The sequence below is a fragment of the Centruroides vittatus genome, unplaced genomic scaffold (assembly GCF_030686945.1).
Source record: "Centruroides vittatus isolate TY-2023 unplaced genomic scaffold, ASM3068694v2 contig_1824, whole genome shotgun sequence".
In the NCBI taxonomy this organism is placed as follows: Eukaryota; Metazoa; Arthropoda; class Arachnida; order Scorpiones; family Buthidae; genus Centruroides; species Centruroides vittatus.
This window is the reverse complement of record NW_027121123.1, coordinates 2,073,600-2,096,717: the sequence shown is the minus strand read 5'-3', so window position 1 is coordinate 2,096,717 and position 23,118 is coordinate 2,073,600. Positions and strand designations below refer to the sequence as shown.

Below are 23,118 nucleotides of genomic sequence, written 5' to 3'. Positions count from 1 at the left end.
GAGAATCGAAATTGTATGTTGACTTAGAAAATCTCCATTACGTCTGATTGTGGCTCGTGCATTGTTAAAGGACCTGGAGGTGACACCTCACTTGAGGGGGTATCATTTCCTCCTAGTTGACGTCCATTCTCCAATGTTGTTGTTAGAAATTTATCACGACGGGGGTCAAGTTCTGCATCTGTCACTTTACGGGAATCAAATTTTTATAAAAACATTCTCGGATAATGAAATCTTGTTTACGGACACATCATTCACACACGCATCTTTGTTTGTGCAGAGTATTTGACGAGTTTAAACCCCGTTTTAGCGCTTAAAAGCGGCGTTAAATCGATCATCTAAACTGAAATCCGAGCAAAGAGTTCGCGAATTTGATCGATTTAACGAAGGAAAATAATCGCCCGAACGATCATTTTTATAATTTATTCGAGTCGGAGACGATGTTAAAAATGCCGCCAACACTTGCGAAAACACGAGAACAGGTGTCTCTTTACTTTTCATCCAATGAGAGGAGGCAATCACCATATCCACCAATCAAACGTTTGGCGTACATCCGACATACCGACAGTCGACATTAGGGCGGTTCCGAGACCATAAGACCAGAAACGCCGCATTTGCTATCTACCGTTTGTTCCCAATATTTTACACGCATCTTTCCCCCTTTCCTCAGCTTTACGCATAAGGGGGGGGACTCGAAAAGGGGATGATGGGATCCGTTATTGGTCACGTGTCGCCCCTCCTCCAGTGGCATTTGCTGTCGGGTGTCAGAACCCGCCTACCTTAGCGACGAGAGCTGATCTAAACGGCAAACACATCCAAGACGATTGAATGGAGATGACGGAAAGTGAAACGGGCATCCCTCATGCTTCTAGACCAGCCAGTGTCGCCTCATCCTCGACTGATGGTGAGTTTTTTTAAAAACAATTTATGCAAAAAAATCTGTTAAGGGAGGAAGAGGAAATTTAACCTCATCTCGTGAGAATTTGCTTCATCTTCTTCCTCCTCCTCTTCCTCCTCATCATCTCCTCTTGGAGAGATGCTCTCTCTATCTCTCTCTCTCTCTTTCTCTATCTTTTCCGATTTTCTGCTCCTCTTTACTATCTAAAAACGGGATAAATTAGTACGTTTCCATCTTAACTTTTTCCATTTCTGATTCTTGTATGAAGTATTCAGAAATGCATTTATCTTACCTCGCTTTTAGTATAGACAGCAGACCCAACCGGTTGATCTCCTTCATCCTGCGCCTGCTGATGTGGCTTTACAGCTATACTTAGGTGTTATGCGGGAAGCGCGCATTTCGAGTATAGGAATTTCTAACGCTAAGCGATTCTCTAGACGAATATGCGAATTTTTTTTAAACCCGAGCACGATTCCAAAACGTCATAACGTCCATTCAATCATTTAAAATAAATTTTAATTAAATTAAATCGTTAAAATAAAATCTAATCGAGTATAATTCTTCTCCTCCTCTTTCTCTTCTTCCTCCTGTTATCTGGAGATATAATAAAACAAATCTTAGGTGATTAATTAGAAAAAGTATCATTTAAACTAAATTATTTAAAGATAATTTTAATTAACTCAGCGTGATTAGCTGTTTCCTTTTTTAAAAAGTCCAAATGAAAATTGTCAATCAAGGTAAAACATGGTGCATCAGTTTCCAAGTAATTCGAGTTAGAGAAGGGGGATGAAACACAAGGAAAGAAAGGAAAGGAAAAAAATACTAGAGGAGAATGTAGAAGTTTTCAAAGGCGTATCTAGAAAACAATGTCGTTTAAATCCTGTTTTCTGTGTAAAAGAATCTTCTCGACACACTAAGCAGCATTCTCGGTTACAGTCCTGTATGCTAATTACTTACACTATCTAATTAGTTAGAAGAAGAGACAAGAGCCTTTTCAAACTACATACATCTAACACCTTGATTGGGTTGATGGAATTTCTAGGAGGGGTGTTTTTTCCCTTCTCCTCCTCCTCCTCCTCCTCTTCCCTGTGTATGTGTGTGTCTCCTCTCTTCACCTTCCTACTCCCAACTCGGAATTAAAGCGTATTACTACAGCCAACAGGATATAACAATTGCTCTTGATGCAAATAGCTGAATCTGAGAGTGGATCCGACCAACTCAACGATTGGGGGGAAGCTTTACCGTTGGGATTAAGCTTGATGAAATCAATGCCGACCTGCTTCATACTATAACGTAATTAATTTTCAACTATTGTGTCAATTGGGCGAAAGATGATGTTGAAGGTGACGTCAGTGGCCATAGAAAACTTTTCTGTTTTTGATTTTTAAAAATCCCTCCTCCTCCTCCTCCTCCTCCTCCTCCTCTTCCTCCTCCTCCTCTTGCTGCTGATGCTGCTCCTTCTTCTCCTTTTTTTTTATGTTGTAATGGATTCAATGCTAATCTGCTATTCATGAAGTGTTTTTTAAGCGTTGCTAATCTTATTTATAGGAGAATGTTTTGTAGTTGGGAAGTTTTTCGACTTTTAGACGATTCCTTTTCTCCTTTTTCTCTTGCTCTTCCTTACTTATTATTATTTTTCTTCCTTCTTCTTCTTCTTATTCTTCTTTCTTATCCTTTCCTTAAACTGTATTCTTCGATAATTGCTATTTTCAGACCTTTATATGGTCTTTTAAATAAGAAAGAAGGCAAATTTTCATTGATGTGATAAATTATCGAGGTATTATCCACTTTTTTTAACGAAAGATTATGTTAAATTGTTTTTTATACTTCATTTTTTCTAATTAAATCACCATCGAGTGTTCTTTCTCATATTACGTTTTCCCAACTTTAATAACGTTGTTTGATGCTTAAAAATCGTTTCTACGCGATTAAATTGTACGGATTTTTATAATCTTTACCGTATTTTTTGTAAAAAATTCGAATTTTAACGAATAATTTGCTTAAAAGTCCTCCTTTCTACATCCTTCTTCACTCGTCGATGATCTTTTTAAGTTGGGTAAATGAGAATTGTTGGTATAAATTTCGAAAATATCGATTATATGTTGCTTAATATCCGAAAAATATAAAGTTAAAGGTCACAAGAAATCAAATTTTAATAAATTAAAAGGTCAAGTTATGTAAAAGTGTGCAAAAGACGAGGAAAATGAGGGAAGAGCTATTGATCATCGCATATGCTTTCCCACTTAACAATGTTGTTTAATGATTAAAAATCGCTTAAACGCAATTAAATTGTATAGATTTAATAATTTTTAGCTTATTTTCCAATAAAAAATTAAAATTTTATTTAATAATTTGCTTAAAAGTCACTCTTTCTACATTTTTCTTCAGTCGTAAATAATCTTTATAATTTAAATAAATACAAACTATTGATTTATAAATCTTGTAAAGAGTTTAATATTTATAAAATATATGAAATTAAAAGTTATAGAAGATAAAACTTTGATAAATTAAAAGGTGCAGAGACATAAAATAAAGGAAAAGATGAGGGAAAAGTCATTGATAAGCCCATATTCATCCTCTACAAATCACCAAGCTTTATCATGTGATTTCTTTGTTTTAAACAAAAAAATCACACGATAAAGCACGGTAATTTGTTTAAAATATTTTATAGAGAATATCTTTATTCATAGACAGAAGTAACTTTATAATAACCAGAGTTAAAAGCTTCTGAATCTATCTCCTTACAGTAAGGATGCTATATTCAAGAGATGGTTTATGCCATCGTTCTCTCTTAAATGATGCTTAATTTTAGTTATTATAACGTTCTCTTTTATCTTTTTTAAAGATGATTTTTGTTAAATATATACTTTATTCCCCAAAATGTCAAGAGTAATAATCCATTTAACTCCACAGCATCACTAGAAAGAAGGATGTATAATGGTTAAGTTTTTGCTATTTTTTAAAAAACATAGAATAATTTCTTTAAATTTTTAGTATTTTATGAAAGAAACATTTCTAAATTTATACAAATATTCAAAATTTACGCTATTTTATAGCTAATATTTACATCAAACTCTCTTTAACTCTCAGCTTTTCTTCATCCAGTTGAGAGCAATTTTTGTAGGTTACGATGTGTTTTTTCTGCTAAAATAGTTAAGAAATATTCATTAAATATACTAGAAATTAAATAAAAACACTCTGCTATGTTAATTTTGAACCGTATTTTTGGATCAATATTAGTTTTTATACCTAAAAGAACGGAAAAATATTGCTTAATTTCAATCATCTTGTAGAGGAAATTCTGAAACATATACAAATAAATATTATCTGTAACAGTATTATGGAGTTTGTAATTAGAGATTTTGATCAATTTTCATTATTAACAATAGATTAGTTTTAACTAGTCTCGCAATAATGTAATAATGTAATTGCAAGTTAAATTCAATGATGATAATTACACACAGTCTCATTATTAACGTTGGACGTTAGAAATTGCATTTTTTATCCTTTAAAAATAATAAAAATCTACAAAATTTTGTAATAATTTACTGTTAATATTGAATTATTTTAAATTTCGATACAAAGTAGTTTATTAATAATACATTTTAGCATTCTCCTCTTGAGCATCTTTACATTATGTATCGATAAGAATGTATCTTTCTCTGCATTTTAGCTCTGAAAGATGCTAAAAATCAGAAATATTTTTAAAAATTAAAGAGTTTTTTCACTTGTATAACGTTTAAAAATGTTGTCAGGATTTTTATTTACCGTTTAATTAAAAATCTACAGTTTAAATCTTAATAGAAACACTGTAAACATCGTCCACAGATCAGCCGAGAATGAGAATTATCATTAATTTTAATACAACAAAGCTTTATTTATGTTTTAGATGCGGTAAAATTCAGAAATTTTGGCTAAAAATCTCTACGCTCCTCGACAGATAACAAGTTTACTCATTAACATGATTAGATTTTAAGGATTACAGTAGAAAAGTTCCCGTCAACAATAACAGAATAACATAGCTTTAATAGGAGATTTGGTCTAACTTCACTAATCGTAGCCACAAAAGGAAGAAATCAGCATTAAGTTGGGTCCTTCACACCATCAATCTGATTGAATTTGTGCCCTACGAAGGTCGATAATTAAGTCGAGCTTACTCATCATTTCCACCTACAAAAAGGGGGATAGTTTGGGAGTTTGACCTTCTCTACGGTTAGTTTACACGTCACAGGAGGTCGTAACACTATTAAAAACGCACCAGAGATGTTCAACAAAGTAAAAGATGCGAAGGAGAAAAGATGCTATAAATAGATGGAAACGTATCGTGTCATCCCAGATTTAATAACATTATGTAGAATGCATCGTAGCAATCATTGGATATTAACCTCTCTGGGGGGAAGAGGGAGAGACAGAGAGAGAGAGAGAAGACCTTCATCTCGTGACAGACGCCGTCAAAACGTCACTTGGCCATATCCAGCAAAAGGACTTATACCAGTCCGATTGGGCTTAAGCCTAGTCTGGGAAATTGAATGGTATGGGATTGTGGGGGAGCGTTGGCAATCCTTACACCCGCTTCAGACCCGCTTTAAAAGGAATTATGTGTCCTGGATGCGATTGAATAGGGAATATCCGCTTAATCGAACGCCGTCTGACTTTGTCCACTACTGCATTGATTCCGTGTCTTTCTACTCCACAGAAAAATTATCCTTTGTCATGCCGTTTTGTTTATGTTTCAGCATCGTTTTTAAAAAGCATCCCTATTTTACAAACTCCTAAAATCGAGAGGGAAAAAGCGCCTGCATTCGTCTTCATTTTCCTCATCCCGGATAATTACGCTTTCTTGTATTTACCATTCGTGTTGTAGGTGTCGTTTTTTCCGCTTAAACGTCCTTACGAGTGGAAAAATGTTGTATAAAGTGGCAATTTTTATTCGATCTTTATTTAATTCCTTATGATTTGTTTATCTTGTGCATCTAAAGCACGTTTCTCTTTAAAAGAATAAAGAATTTCTCAACGTTTTCCCTACATTTCTTTGATAATAAAGGTTGATTATCCTGTAATAATAGTAATATTTTGCTCCTTTTACTCTTCACTTTATTCTTTTCGTAAAAAGGGTAATAAACGATATTTATTATCCTAAACAACAGCTTGGTCCTTATTTTTTAGAAGAATGATATATTTATCATCCTGAATGATGATACCAATTCTATCCTCTTGCCCTTTACCTGTATTCTCCTTACTAAAACAAGGCATCTCTTAGTATTTATTCTTTATTACAGAAAAATACAGGATAAATATATCTATTATCCTAAACGTAGCATTATTCCTTTCATTTTACTCCTTTACGAAAGACATTTCTCAATGTTTCTGCTCCTTATATCCCACGATAATACAGGATAAGTATGTATATTATCGTAAACGAATACCTCTACTCCTTATCATATTTTTATCATAAAAATAAGGCATTACTCAGATCGAGTCCTTTTTCCTTAATAATAAAGGATAAATGCCACTATTATCCTAAACATAGCATCACTTCTCTCCTCCTACTCTTCTCACACGAAAATAAGGCATCATTTAACATCGACCTCTTATTTTCCTAAATGATTCCATTACCCTAAACACAGCTTCACTTCTCTCCCCTACTCTTCTCAAACGAAAATAAGGCATAATTTATCATCCACTTCTTATTTTCCTAAATAATAAAAGATAAATGCTTCCATTGACCTAAACACAGCATCCTCTCCTTCTCTTCCACCTGCTACTCCTCTCGGACGAAAAATAAGGCATCAATCAGCATCTATTCCTTATTTTCCAGGATAATAAAGGATAAATATATTACTCGATTCAACCTTTATTTTTTCCCCTCTACATCCTCCAACTCCTCACCTATGTTTGCAGGTTTGCTTGTCTTCTTGTCATCCCCATTCTTCTAGGGGGGATTTAATAGAGTCGGTGCAAAGATAGGAAGCAATAAGGTCATAGGACAGAAGCGGGGTTGGCATCGTCCTAGTGCATTGGGGTAGAATTATTATCAATTCTAGAGGGGATCGAATCAGAAACCCATGGCCTAAAGGACTGAACCGTTGACAGCTGTGCCACGCGACTCGACCCTTCTATTGAAGACATTCTGTTCGTGGTTTTGGCAGTCGAAAGAAATCTGAGAAAGAAGAATGGCGAAAGGTTTTCTTTTTTGTTCGAGAATTCTTAAAATAGAAGATGGAAATTGAAAACCATCCCCCATCAGATTATTTTAGAATCTTCTCTTGCATCTTTCTCATCCCTCTCCTCCCTCTTTTTTCCTATAATAAAAATTCATATTTTGTAAGCAGATGAGGAAGAGGAAGAGAAAGAATTGGATAAAGAAACGCTTTCACTTTCGTTTATTAGTATTTTTTATATAATACTTTCTTTCTTGTTATAACCTTGTATCTATGGCTGCGAGGATGCTTAGAAAGGAAATTTAATCAGTTTAATTTCGGAATAACCAAATTTATTTCTATATTTTTGCATTTTTTAAATTTAATATTCTCACTTTAAACTCGTGATTATAAGTATTTTTTAGTGGTTAAAAATCCTCCTAAACGTATCAAATACATACAGTTCTTGTAGTATCGTATACTAGGAGAGCTCTTAAATTTATTTATTTTGTAGCAAAATATTTAGAAATTTTACCTTAAAATATATAAATTCATCTTTAAAATTTAATTTTTTAGCATTTATTAAGTGTTTTAAATTAAATACGGTTTTAAATTAAAACCGTGTTTTTATTAAAAATTAAATTTTTTAACAATTATACTTTATTATTTTTAAATTAAATCATTTTATTTATTAACTAAATTAATTTAATTAACAATAATTCATAGATTAGCTCCTGTTTCTCATCGAGAAAACACTGCTTCCAACTAAGAATTCGCTTATTTTCAGCGACAAAATTTGGACATTGCAAGCTCGAATCTTCAAATATTTTAATTTTTTTGATATTTTGAAGGTTTATGCATCGATTTATGTATAAAAATCCGGATTAAAAATAAGAAATATGAACGGAAATGATGTACAAATTCTATATATAATCTCTCAGACATCCATACTTCCATACTAAGTCCATGGGATAAGTTGGGATAAATTGAAGAATTTTAATATTTAGCCCTTTAACTTGGGGTTTTTAAATATTTTAAACTCATTAAACGTAATTTTTAACATTAATTTTGTAAGATTTTCGAGTGATTTTCGTAAATTCCCGCATCAAAAGCATCATTTGGAACAATCCGAAACCAATTTTATCCTTCAAAATATTAATCTTATATTAGAAATATTTAAATTTTTAGAAAAATATATCAGTAATTACATTTAAAATTGATATTTTTTTAAATATTTCGTAGAAATTTTCTTGATTTTATTGAAATAAATAAGCTTAAAGACGTTAAAAATTGATTTAACAGCTTTTTGTTATATAAATCTTTAATAATTAATTTTTTAAATTGTAGATAGAAGAAGAAAAATGCTTACATTTAATGTAATTAAGTTGAAAAATTTATAGATAATTCATAACAACGTCAAGTTACTAGCTTTTAGAGGTTTAAAAAACCAATAAAAAACAGTAAAAAATTATGCTAATGAGGTTTAATTTCTAGTTTATACACTAAATTAACTTTAAAATTTTAATTTTATTATATTTATTCCATTTTTCTTTACTAAAAAGATAATGCTGAACTGCATAAAGGGTCGTGTTATCACAACATTCAATACCTTCATCCTACTTAAACGTAGGATGAAGGTATTGAATTGAAACATCAAAATTTCGAATTTAATTAAATAAAAAGCATTAAAATACGTTTTTAATTTATCAAAAATTTATTTTATATCTATTAAACACTTATTTTTAAAGGTTAAAATGAGTTTTTTTTTCTAAGATACATGCCAAGAACTATACCGAATTAAGCCGTTATATATCGCGCTTTTATCATCATGATCATCATTATCATCCTCAATTGCTGTTCTAATTTTGATTCTAGAGACTTTATTTTAGGCCTATATTCCTAATTCGGGTCATTTGTATGTGAATTAATCTCATATCCCGCATCCGAAACTCATCCAGCATCCTCATTTATCCATTGTACAATGGATACTTTATCCATTTCCTAAGCGATTTAAAAAATCTCTAGGCCACTATTGAATCCTAATAATGGATTGTACGAATAAAATACGCGTTCAACTAACTTAGAAATGCAGAATTTTTTTCTTTTTTATTAACTTGAGTCGGGTTGCATGTCGAGAAATTAAATTAAATTCATCAATGAGATGCTGGAGATGCTGGAGAAGAGATGGCATCAACTGCAATTAACATCTTTAAGGAACGTAAGAAGGAATCTGCAATTGTAAATTTCGAATATATATTAAGTTTAATAATGTGAAAATGGAGATTTTTCTTTTATTTTCTGTTTCATTGAGTCTTTATTTGTGTTTCCTTGTAACAAGAAAAAAATACAACATTTTAAGTCGGTGTGGCGTGTGTATAGAGATATAGTTACAGCATGGTGGAGTAAGAGAGCTGCATTAATTTATTTATACGATAATCCGTATTAATTTATAGATATTTAGTATAATTACAAACCTATAAATGCTGTAATTTTACAGATATTATTAAAATTGTAACGGTTTTATTGATGCCCGTATCACTTCTCCATAGAGATGCTAACATCCGGAGAAACCGTATCAGTTGGGATAATTGCTTGATATTCGTAGAAAATTAAGGAAAATTATAGAAATCTTCTTCATCTTTACCGAGGATGAACATATCAGTAAGACGGGGTCATCAATAAGACAATTCTTCCTAAATTAATGCTGTTTTTCTGCTTATAAACTACACCAGGAGCACCCCCGATATTGCACGCTTAACGGAGGTTCATTACCCTAAAATCAAAGCAGGATAGCGTTTAATTTACATTAGAAAAGTGCAGATAAAGGATACTTTTGAAAGATGCTGCTCAATTACAGGCCTGCGAGCGATTTAGGCAAGGATGGGCGCTCATAAATAGAGGTTTTCCCCCCTCTAAAACGTTGCAAAATTCCGATTGCAGAACGAAGCAGTATCAGTTTGAGAGAAGGCACTGACTGATAGTCCTTCTCTAGCTATAACAGAGGAACTATCAGTCAAGGAAAGGCAAGTGTACACTCGATAACACGCAGAATGCTCCCTCTAAACTATTGAAGAACTATCATTCTTAGAGATGCATAGCCTTTCTGTCCAAGCGCACGATCACCATCACTCAGGATAACTCCATTCATCCGCATTCCTGACTGATTATTCCCTTATACAATTACACCTAAAATCCCTTATTTTTTTCCCTAAACAGAATCGTCACACGCCGCCACACCGAGCACCATAGAGGGAGAACGTTCCCCCATCTCTCCGGACCTAGAAGGGCCCCAGTCACCCCCCTACTGCGCCACGGTATCGGTTCACAGCTTCTACAACTCGCAGCTGAACCAGGCCCATCCCAGGCAGCACCTGACGCCCTCGGGGGGCCCCCTACAGACCATAGGGGACCACGACAGCAGCACAGGTAGCCTATCGAGCCACAAGCGCTCGTCTCCGGGTCTAACTTGTGTGGTGTGTGGTGACACGTCGAGTGGCAAACACTATGGCATCCTGGCTTGCAACGGGTGCAGCGGGTTCTTCAAGAGGAGCGTAAGAAGGAAGTTGATATACAGGTGAGTTTCATTGTGTATTGTGCCTCTTGTACGGTGGGTATTCTTCGAATTTAAGCCGTGTACGGCTCGGAAAAACCTAATAAAGTCAAAGGGGGTTTAGTTGAAAGGCCTATTACGATTGGCAATTCTTTCCCGTTTGAAGATAGCTTTGCTATCATTGGATAGGCGATTTGTCTCACCAACGAACGACCTCTCGACTGTGCTTTAGTCAGGTGTTGGACAAGAAAACGTGTTAAAGGAACACTCTGTGACGAAATCAGTGTCATCTGAGCCACCAGACACGTGTCCTGAATAGAAGGAAACGCCGTTTCCTTGATTGCATTACCTATGTCCAAGAGTTAATGGAAAAGAAATGCTTTCCTTTCCGGCCAACTTAAGTCCCATTTCTGTAGAAACTCCGGGCTTACAACGCGTCTACACGTCTCCATCTTTTTTCTATGTATTAAAAGGACTTTTTATAGTAAAATAATTAAGATTTTATGGTTTTAAAATCCGCACTTTTTTCTTTTTTTTTTAATTTAAAAATTTAGAGTGAAAATTTGGTTTTCTTTTTAGGAAGGTGCTTTTTTTTCTTCTTCGTTTTTACACGGAGTTTGAAGAGAAATTTCGAAATTAATCGCGTTTTTTTAATTAAAAACTTTTTTAGAAGGAAAAACTAACTTTTTTCTATTTTTATATGTTAATTTCTTTTAAATTCGAATTAAATTTGATTTTCCAACATCATTCCTCCTACGCATTCTTCGTTCCTTGCATCCTTTATCCTCCGCATCCAATATCCTCCACACTTATCATCTTTCGTTTTCCCTTATCCGTCGCATCCCTCATATTCTACATAACTCATCCCTCTCATCTTTTATTCTTTGCATCCTCGTTCCATACATCCGCATCCTCCGCATTTTAAATTCTTCACATCTTTCCACATCTTTCATTCTTTGCATCTATTATTCACCACATCCCTCTTTCTTTTAATCATTTATCCTCCATACTTCTCATCCTTTGCATTCTTGTCTTTCGCATCCAACATCCTACACGCCCTCATCCTTTGCACCTCTCATCCCACATATCTGCATCTTCCGCATTCGACATTCTTCACATCTTTTTACATCCTTTATCGTTCCTCATCCTTTTTATCATTCATCTTTCGCATCCATCCTCCTATTCACTCATCATCCTTCGCAAGTCTTATTTTCTACATCCTTCATCCTCAGCTTCTAAAGGATAATTTCAACATTTAGCGCTTTTCCTGTTGAAAATATAAGTTTATTTAAGGTAAATTTCATGAAAAACATTATAAAACAGCTTATCTTATTTTATTTCTTGTGTAGATGCCAAGCAGGAACTGGAAATTGTGTAGTAGATAAAGCCCATAGAAATCAGTGCCAAGCTTGCAGATTGAAGAAATGTCTTCAAATGGGAATGAATAAAGATGGTAAATATATTTTTCTGACCATTTTTTTATCGTTTAAATTAAATATTTACTTTGTAATTATAAAATTTATTTTAAAAAATCGATTTTTATAACTAAACAAAAGCGGCATAAAATCCTACAAAATTGAGTATTTTTATTGATTTTTTTATTATTATAACTTTATAAATTGTTTTTAAAATATATAAAACTAACTTTTTTATATTATAATAATATATTTTTGAAATATTAATTAATTATTAATTAAAATTAAACTTAAAGAACATCCAATGCGAAGTAATGCTGTTATAATTGTGTAAAACACCTCTAATTGCTTTAAAATTAATTTATTTTTCTTAAATTACCTTTTACTTATTTAAAAATTAATTTACTTTATAAAATTCCTACATTTTTCCGTCGAAAAATCTTAATTTTTAAGTGTATTATCCATCAAAATCGCGAAAAAAGCATAAAGTTTATGGCGATGATGATAGACTTTAATGAACTTTTAAAGCATTCCACGTAAAAAATTAATTATTCTTAAGCTAAATAACGTTTTAATTAAAAAATTTACACAATTTTAAGCATTTTAAAAGCCTGGAAATCAATTTAAGAACCTCCAATCGCGTGTAAAGTTGGAAACAAAACAAAGACTTATATCAAATTTTGGTTCATTCATCAAACATTGAAGCGGGTGTCAAGATGTATAGAAGAAAGAATAGGCCCATTTCTAAGATAAAGGCAGATAACATAATCCCAAGATGGCTTTTTTTAACGTGTTTTATTGCCATTGATTGCAACTAATCTACTACTGCGATTATCTGGATTTTACGCAATAATTGTTCGATCTAACTTAATCTTGATCTATTATATACCTATTCAAATCCTGTTTTTAACTACTAAAAATTACTTTTCCTTTAATTTTCAAAATTTTTTCGACCATAATCAACGTTTATTTTAAAGAAAATCATTAAAAAATCACTCATTTTTCGTGAATTAACTATAAGAAGATGCTGGAGAAGATGCGGATGCTGATGCAGAGATTTACATCTCTGCATTCTCGTGAGCATCTAAATTATTAAATTACAAGCTGTAGAGGCGATTACACGTAAAAATAATCCACTGAATAAAAAATTAAAAAAGGAATTTAGTTAAATAGTAAAATTTACATCGTTTTAATTCATTAAAATCGTGCTGTACTTGATTCAATTTCATTGTTTGTGTATCTGAAGTAAGAGAAGTTTAGTTGCCTGTTATGCGGTTTTTAAGCGAATAAAAAATGATTATATTCATTTAAAATAATACTTATAACACAATTAATTAAATAACATAGCATTAAACTAGTAAATTGTTACGTATTAACTATACGAGGATGCGGATGATGATGTAGAGATCTGCATCTTTGCATACCCGCATCTTTATCTGTATCTAAATAACTAAATTAGGGATAGTAAAGGTAATTATATATAAAAATAAATTACTCAAAAATACGTTAAAATAAGAATTTAATTAAATAATAAACTTTATTCTGATCAATCAAAATCGATCTATGCTTCATTCACTTTCATTGTTTATGTATCTCAAGTAAGAGAGTTTCGTGGTCTGTTTCTTTTTTATAATTAAATAAAAATTATTATATTTGTTTAAAATAATACTTTAAGAGTAATTAATAAAATAAAATCGTATTAAATGATTAAATTGTAGTATGTTAACTGCAGAAGATGCTAGAGAAGATGCGGATGCTGATGCAAAGATGATGCTATTATCTGCATCTCCGCATCATCATCTATGTTTAATTTATTAAATTAGTTAATTATATATAAAAATAAGTGGTTTAAAAGTAATTTTTAAGGCTAAATTAAGGCTCGTAGCATAAGATAATATTTTTTCTAGGATTCATTTCCGAAAAAATTAAAGGAAAAATCCTATAATCTCTCTACCCCGATAAATCTGAGTAGGTTAAAGTATAAAGATATGTGAAAATTTTACTGTGTTTATCCTAATATACTATCCTATATCCTGTATTCTGGTATCATTATAAGCATTTTATATTATATTATCTTACTACTACAGTACGATAATATATCACGACTAACAGCTAAGGACTTGTTAGTAAGATTATAATATAACATAGGATGCTTATAATAAAGACATTTTTAGGATATAATTACTCAAATGTTACTCTAATTTTATTGTTATAATCCTAAATTTTATACTATTCAAGAATAAATATAGTAATATTTAACAATTTATAAGCCAAAATATTAAATACACTTTTATCTAATGTACAAATTATATTCTAGTAGATTTAGTAATAGATCCTTGTTAAACTATGCTTTTTTTAATTAAATATTCCTACTTTATCCTTGTTACCCCTTACTAATATTCATATTTTATCCTTTATCTAGATTATTTCTATTTAAATTATCCTTTAAACATCATTAACAACAAGCAGCATCCTATTTTCATATTTAAGTGCGGTAGCATCCTTATTTTTTCCTAATATTCTTCAATTTTATTCCTATAAAACGTTCCTAAAACTTCAATAACAAGATTCTATAATATTAAATATAACAATTATTTTTTTCTTAATACTAAATTAATGCAGTAAGATAGAATAATAGTTGAATATTATGATGCAGATCCGCATCAGTGATGTCTTACTTGGATTAATTTGCACGCGTGTTAAGTTTATCGAAAAAATATCCCTACACGAAGCTTGATTCACGGATTTAGGGAAATTAAATTGAATATTTTTTATTTTGAGACGATACATAACATGTTTAAAGCATGCAGAAATATATAAATACCAAATATTTTCTAAATTTTAGCCATGATTTGCATGAATATGTTCACTCGCTGATTGGTATTCTCTGCATTCTTCGTGGATAAAATGTATTAAAATATCTTTCACATAACAACATTTTTATATTTATAGTTAATATAATTTATATTTCATTGAAAAATCATAAAAGTTATAAATTTTTTGTAATATTTTTCATTTTTTGAAGTCTTTTATAAAGCTCTCCATTCTTTAGTTAATAAGTTTATCCACGAGTCTCTCCATTATTCCTAGAAAAAAAATATATTAAAATTGCAATTGTATAAAATATTCTTTACATTTATTATTAAAAATAATGCATATTTTATTAAAAAATCATAAAAATTATCAATTTTTTATTGTGCTTTTTATGTTTTGTAGTCATTTATGAAGCTAATTATACTTGATTATGTTTATCTACGAGCATCCCTATTCTTCCTTGATAAAGTTGATAAAATCTCGTTTATATAATAAAATATTTATGTCTTTAGTTAAAATAGCGTGTATTCTATTTAAAAAAATAGAATACACGCTATTAACACGCGATAATTTATACATTTTCAAGTCATTTATGAAGCTAACCAATCTTTAATAATATATGAGCATTCTTCCTTGATAATGTCGATGAAAATCTCATTTGCATTATAAAATCTTTATACTTTTAGTTAAAATAACGTGCATTTTATCAAAAAATCACAAAAATTGTAAGACTTTTACGATAATTTTTACGTTTGGAAGTCATAAAATAGACTCAACGCCTTCGAATGGATGCTGGAGGAGAGAGACAGAGAGAGAGAGAGAGAGACTCGTATTTTACTCGAAGCAGACATAAATTATCTTCCGAGTGCCAAATTGTATCAATTGGAAACACTTCAAACAAACAAAATTTAGAAAGGAACAAAATATTCCATTGGAAAGAGAAGGAGAAATAAAATAAAATAAAAAAGAAAGTAGAAAGCAAAAATATTCAGTTAACGTGTTACTGTTAGATTCTACATAATTTTCTCAGTCGCGAGCGCGATGATTGAAATGACAAAAGGACGAGAAGACGAAGAGGAAGACGAAGAAGGAAGAGGAGAACCAATAAAAATTATTTTTATAAAATCAAATTTGAATTTTATTTCGTTATTCTTGTATATATAATAATAATAAATAAATAAATAAAATTCAATAAGAATACGTATATTTAAAGAAATATTTTTTGTAATATTTAAATAAGTTTATTCTTGTTCGAAAAAGAATGAAAAAGAAAGAGATGTTTATATATTTTTTCTTATTTTTTATCAATATAAAGGGGTATAAAGTATGATAATTTGCATCTCTTCAACATAGAGATGTAACTGCTTGTGTGCTTCTCTATTGTGTAGGATAGAAAATAATATAACGATTCTTATAATAAAATGACTGTCTTTACCAATAAATTGGCGAGATTTTCATTGAATAAATATACTTTTTTCCGTTTTTTTAAATGATAATTTTAATAAAAAATAACAAAATTTTCTAACGTTTGTTTAATTCGTTTTGACTCTCTCCTATGCTAAAGTATAGAAACTTCACAAAGGACGTATCCCTTCGAGTTGCATTCTATATATGTAAATATTTCGTTTAATAATAGAAATATGCTATTTTTAAGTAAAGAAACTTTATTTAATGATAATAAAATGTGTTTTCTTAAATTTATAATTTAAACGTTAGTTAATTTTGACAGTAGAATGCTGGAAAGAGTATTGAGAAGAGCATCGTTCCTACACGATTTAGAAGTGAAATATAAAGCAAATTTCCGTAATTTTTTGTTAAATTTTTTAAGAAACTCTTTATTTTTAATGTTTAATTTCTATTTTTTCTATATTTTTCTGCCCGTAAAGCCGAGAAAATTATGTTATTTTGGACGGAAAATATGTTCTATTTCTTTTCATTTTTTGAAGGTACTTTTCGGATTATAACCTCAAATCTTCAAGTTCCAAGGTTATGTTTTCTTAAAACAATAACTTAAAATCATCAATTTTTAAGGCTATTCTTTTAAAATTTAACTTTAAAATATATATTTTTTAAAGCTATTTTTTTTCAGAAGATAAAACTGAAATTATTCATTCTTGAAGTTATTCTTTAGAATACGACTTAAAAATATCCCATTTTAGTAAATTATTTCCAAAATATAGTATAAAATCTTATATTTTTCGAATTTATTCTTTAATTTTAAGTTATTTTTTAAAAGAAATTACGTAAATAACATGTTTTAAGCATGTAATCTTTAAATAAATCCTACTTTAAGACTGTGTAATGATGAACACGAAGTCATCTGGTAATATCCTCGTGCTGAAAAGTATAAAAATATAGCATTCAAATGAATAAATAGCAATTGCTTTTAAAGTTTTTAAAGAATATTTTAAGATTTTTATTTAAAAAGTCGAAAATATAAAAGATAAAAAAGAGATGCTGGAGAGCTGCTCTTCCGCATCTCCCGCAGCATCTCTTATAATCTTTGAGGATAAAATTTAAAACAAAAATGATTTTATAATTTTTTTTATAAATTTTTGAACTAAAAATGTAAATTTTAAATTCATAATTACAGAGAATTATAAAAATAAATAGTCACATTGAGTGAATTTTCTCTCGTCATTCCAAATCTTTAGATGATGATGCGAGAAATTTTCCTGAATTCTGCGGGAAAAAAGACATTAAACCGTTAAAAAGATTCTTAAATATTTATTTAAATTACTAAACAGTTTTAAAATATTCTAAATAAATTGTGTATATAGGTTTAAAGAACAGACAACTTGTTTAAAATTCATAAATAGAATCAAATTCCCAAATGAATTCCTCGAGTGTTCTGGCAGCAAAAAAAAAAGCATAAAAATCGTTAAATTGTGTAGAATACGTGTATAAAAATCTCGAAAATACTCAAATATTTAACAAATTTCCTTAAAACTTCAGAAATTTTATCCAAAAACCGACATAATTTGAACTAAAGTTATGCATCTCTAATCAGAAATTATATCTTTAGTTAACATAAAAATAAGAAAAATTGTCAATAAAAAACTTTAAAAATTACCTTAAACAGCTTTTAAAAATCGATATTTTTAATAAGTTTAGCGTAATATTAACAATTTTTGTATGTATTTTTAATAAATAATCTGTAATACGCTTGCTGATCTTTTTGATCTTGTTGATCTCTCTCCAGCATCTTCCTCACCCCTCTTACTGAAAATATTAACAAAAAACCCTAAAATTACCTTAAATAACCTTAAAAAATCGGCATTTTTAATAAATTTAGCGTCGTATTAACGATCTTAACGATTAATTTAAAAATAAGATTGTTGATCTCGTTGATCTCATCACGATGATCATCAGCATCAGTTATCTCTGTCGTAGGAGAAGAGAGAGATGCTGGATGTAGAATATTTGCAAAAGCTTAACCTTGTGCTTTATTCCTCTGGCCCCTGTACGAGTATAGCGGTCCAGAACGAACGTCAACCACGCAATACAGCTACCATCAGACCAGAGACTCTAAGCGAGTTAGAAGGAGAGAGACTACTCAGAGACGGGATGACGGCGACGGTTGCTGTTGGTGTCTTTCCACCTCCCTTCGCCACTCATCGGGTCTTCCCAAATTTGATAACTGCCGACAACAGCTCTACTAAACTGGAGAGAGAAGAAGACAAAGAAGGTAATTTCCTGCTTCTCCAGCGTTATTTTATTCAACTTTCTTAATACGTAAAATCGCTAGCGATCTTGCGATTTTTCCCTTCTACCTCTCGCTAACTTTAAACTTCATTTTATTTATCTTTTTGCTTTTTAATGGCGTTTTATTAATGTAAATTAAAAATTTGGAATGTTTTCTACTAGAAAAACTTAAATTTTTAGAGTTTTTTACTTAATTTTTTTTTGTTTTTGGCGATTTAAAAGCAATTATGTTAATGAAATTTAAGAGGATTCGCGTACGATTATAGTCTTCGTTTATATATTTATATGATAAAAAAAATTAGGTTTTTTCCTTTTTTTGGTAAATATTACGCGGGAGAGTCTATAAAAACGATCTTTTAGGAAGATTTCGACTGAAGATATCGATTTATCGCATTTTTTAGTTTAGAGAAATTAAAGAGAACAGGCGCTCTCCAGCATCACTTACGATGCTGCAAGTGATGCTGATCTTTATTTGCTGATCATCATAAGCATAAAAAAATTAAATATTCTTATATAATTTAAATATTTATAGAGTAAAATGGATGATTTTTCTGAAATTTAGTAGGGATATATTAAAATTAACGCGCTACAATAGCGAAAAAACCCGAAGATCTAAGCCATATTTAGCATCATTTTTATAAGAAAGTTGGACTTGTTTAACGCGGATTTTCTGCAAAAATTTAGGGTTTTAGATAATAAAATTGGTTTAAAATGATAGAAAATAAGGTTTTTTTAAAAAAAATATTTAAATTAATTTAATTTATATATTTACGCCTTCGTCAAAGAAATTAAGGGAAAAAGGCGCTCTCTCGTTAGCAAATATAGAGTCAGATTTCACTTAGAAACTCCCATTATTAAAGAAATATTAAACATTTTTATTAATAATTCTATAATTTAAGGCCTAAAAATCATCGAATTATATATTAAAATATGCGTGTGAGGCCTTAAATCATCGATTATGCCCCTACTTTAATATACAACCCACTAAACTACAACAGAATTAGACTTGTGCTTCTAAGCTATAACATGAGATCTTTTCCTTTTAATTAACAATAAATTTAAAGACAGAGGCCCTAAACTATAGCCTGAAAAGCTTGAGGCCTGAAGATGCATCCTGTATAGCATGAGGCGCTAAATGTGTATCTGTGTAAGCTAAACCCAAAGCTTTAAGAGAGGCTGTAAGCTGGAAAATGTAGCGTAAGGCCCTAAATTATAACTTCTAGGCCCTAGTGTGAGGCCACAAACCTGTACTTGCATACGCTAAAATCAAAGCTAGGAGAGGATCTAACCTATAGCTGGAAACAGTAACGTGAGGCCCTAATGCAATGTAGCATGTAACTTATAGCTATAACAGGTCTGACGCTACATTTTCCAGACTATAGCTTAGGGCCTCACCTACAGCTTTACGTTTAACATAAACAGATACAAGCTAAAGTTTAGGGCCTGGAGTCTTTAAATTTGCCATTATTTGAAAGGGAAAGATATATTTTACGGCTTAGAAACCACGTAAACCGTAGCATGACGCCACAAACACTACTTGTGTATTATGACGTCATAAACAACAGGCTCATCTAGTTAAAGAACTATTGTATAATTTAAAATGTATGTTAAGTGTGACGTATATTTAAAGCTTCCGTTACAGATAACCTAGTAACAGAGATTCATCGTCAAGAATGTGACACATCACATCGTCACCCGGCACCAAGCGCATCCTTAACACCCTCCTACGCCGACATACCGCTCTACGCATGCGCCCCGCCCGGACAGGAGACAATATACGAGACATCGGCAAGACTCTTATTTATGGCCGTTAAATGGGCTAAAAATCTTCCTTCCTTCGCTAATTTACCCTTTCGCGATCAAGTAAGGAGTCCTCTAATTGGTCCATTTTGAATTTTTGAATTTTGAATTTCGTTGTTTTTAACAAATACGAAAAATTAAAGGTGATATTATTGGAAGAGGCGTGGGCCGAATTGTACCTCTTGTGCGCCATTCAATGGTGCATGCCGCTCGAGTCCAACCCACTGTTCACACCCACCGAACACATGAACGCCGGATTGCCCAATGGCAAAGCAGCAGCCACGCTGGCAGATGTAAGAGTATTACAGGAGATTTTGGCTCGTTTCAAGGCTGTTGGCGTCGATCCTGCCGAATTCGCCTGTTTGAAGGCAATCGTATTGTTTAAAGTCGGTAAGTTTCATTTGTTTTTTCTTAAAAATATTTAAATTATCCACTAAAATGTCGATTTTTTTTTTTTTTTAATTTTTAAGATGCACGCGGCCTGAAGGATGCTCATCAAGTCGAAGGATTACAAGATCAGGCACAGTTAATGTTACATCAGCACGTGAAAACTCAACATCCCACTCATCCTGTCAGGTTTGTTTCGGTTTAATTTTCGTTTTGTACCCCCCAAATCATTTTTTTACAGCGGGAACTGTGTTTTAGGTGTTCGAATCTAGTGTTTTTAATAGGATTCGCGTTTCCGCTTCGATTTTCTCTCGGTTGTGGCGTTGTATCGAAGAAAATCGGCCGTTTCTGAGTTGTTTGTGGTCTTCACAACGGTTTGAAACGATACAGTAGGGGGGGAGATTGATGGAAGAATACGCGCGAATGTCGTAGGGATGAGGATGATTTAGCTCGTTTATGTAACGAATGTAAGCTTTATTTGCATTATTTATGCGTTAATGCGATAGATTAAAGATAGTTTCCTCGATTTAACGCATTGTTTACAGAAAATGGCATTGATTTAGATGGCGCTTTCTCGATTTAACGGAATTGTTTACAGGCAAACTGTTGCTATTTGGAGGTCATTTCTCGTATTTAACGACATTTAGATTTACTTTCAACAGATTAGCTGATTTATCACTTTTCCATCTTAAGTTTTAACGTTGATTTTCTCCCTCTTTATAACAAAATAAAGGAGAATACGCATTATGTTGGGTCCTGTTTTATAAGGAACGATATCGATTTTTAAGCCTTATGCATCGAAGAGATCGAGCGAAAATCAAATCCAAATATCGTAATTTGTAAAGAAAATATTGATTTAGAGTATTAAAACGTTGAAAAAGTCGCGTTATATCGACGTAATCGATATAAAAAAAAGAAAGAAAAACAGAAATGGCGCCGCTTTAAAACGACCACTGGCAAATCAATAAGAAATGTTGGTTAATAGCGCATTTCCTCGATTTAACGGCTTTACTTGCAAGCAAAACATTAATATTTAAAGTTAATTTTCTCGAGGAACTCAATTCACATAGAACACTGTTGATTTAGAGCTGGCATTTTCAATTAACGGTATTATTTACAAATAAAATGTTGATTTTTGTAGCTCATTTCCTCGATTTAACGATTCCTTTTACATAAAATAATGTTGGTTTAGAGGTCATACCTTCGATTTAACGAGATTAATTTATTGATTAAAGAAAGTATATAAACTCGATTTAACATCGTACGTTACAGAAAAATATTGATTTAGACTCGTTTTCCTCGATTTAACGGCAAACGAGAGCTTAACTAACGTAATTTTCATTCGTTTTAAGCCATTATATTACTTGAAATATCGCGAAAACTAATTTTTAACGAATTAATTTTATGATTTTCATAAAATTTTCGTTTCAGATTCGGTCGCCTGTTACTTATGTTACCATCACTTCGTTACATTCCTTCAGAAAGAATCGAAACTCTCTTCTTCCATCGAACAATAGGAAACACACCAATGGAGAAGCTCCTCTGCGACATGTTTAAGTGTTAAAACCAAAAAATAACCGTTTTAATTTGCATAAACGCACACATTAACACACACATACACACAAACACACAAACACAAACAAACATAAACACAAATTCAAATATTCAAACTAACCAATCAGAGTAAATGTATTATATGACTTTATTTGATTCGATTAAAAAAATTATATAAATAAATAAATAAATATATATATATATATATATATAAATACATACATTCATACATAAAAAAGTATATATATAGGCCTATATATAAATAAAATAAATTAACGGGTTTAAAATAAATTAAATTTAAAAAAAAAACATCAAAATTCAAATACAGTTTTCGAAATGGACACAAAATGGCGCTCTTACTCGTTCTTCACTATAACGGATCCTAACCTGATATTTGTTAATTTGTAATTTTTTTTTAAATTTGAATGATTAATTTTTAATCTTCAAAATAATATTATATATTATTTATAAAAAATTAAATAGTGCAATCGTTCAGGTTAAGATCTATTTTAATTTTTTAAATATTAATAAAAAAATATATAAAAAACGAAACAAAAAATATTCTCCTCGTTGTGATATCTCATGATGATGATGATGATGATGCTGTTTCCTTTGTTTATAAAGTGAATGATGTATGTAAATTTTTTAAAATTTTTATTTAATTTATAATTTTAAAAAATTATATATAATATATATATAAATAAAAACTAATTTTTTTTTGTTCTGGTGTTAGTATATAAATCGGTATATATAAGAAAAATATATATATATAAAACATCGTTTTATGTATTCCCTACTTGTATACTATCTTTAAGTCGTTGGTGTGTAATAATAGACAAAAAAAAAAAAAAAAAAAAA

The 23,118-nt window shown here is 31.0% G+C and overlaps 1 protein-coding gene across 1 annotated transcript; it reads left to right on the top strand.

The window, feature by feature from the left end:
- Positions 1 to 489: 489 nt before the first annotated feature.
- Positions 490 to 22,645, top strand: Hr51 (Hormone receptor 51). The gene is made up of 8 exons (XM_067264218.1): positions 490 to 901; positions 10,252 to 10,609; positions 11,935 to 12,038; positions 18,290 to 18,502; positions 20,162 to 20,382; positions 20,463 to 20,709; positions 20,790 to 20,895; positions 22,138 to 22,645. Exons 1-8 carry the CDS (start codon positions 826 to 828, stop codon positions 22,268 to 22,270), a joined length of 1,458 nt encoding a protein of 485 aa, XP_067120319.1. The 5' UTR covers positions 490 to 825; the 3' UTR covers positions 22,271 to 22,645.
- Positions 22,646 to 23,118: the final 473 nt, after the last annotated feature.

Bases quoted from the DNA above. Each gene is read 5' to 3' on its own strand.
- Hr51 (XM_067264218.1), top strand. From the start codon at position 826: ATGGAGATGACGGAAAGTGAAACGGGCATCCCTCATGCTTCTAGACCA. The intron at 20,710-20,789 runs GTAAGTTTCATT...TTAATTTTTAAG, and splicing joins AATCGTATTGTTTAAAGTCG to ATGCACGCGGCCTGAAGGAT. The intron at 20,896-22,137 runs GTTTGTTTCGGT...TTTTCGTTTCAG, and splicing joins CATCCCACTCATCCTGTCAG to ATTCGGTCGCCTGTTACTTA.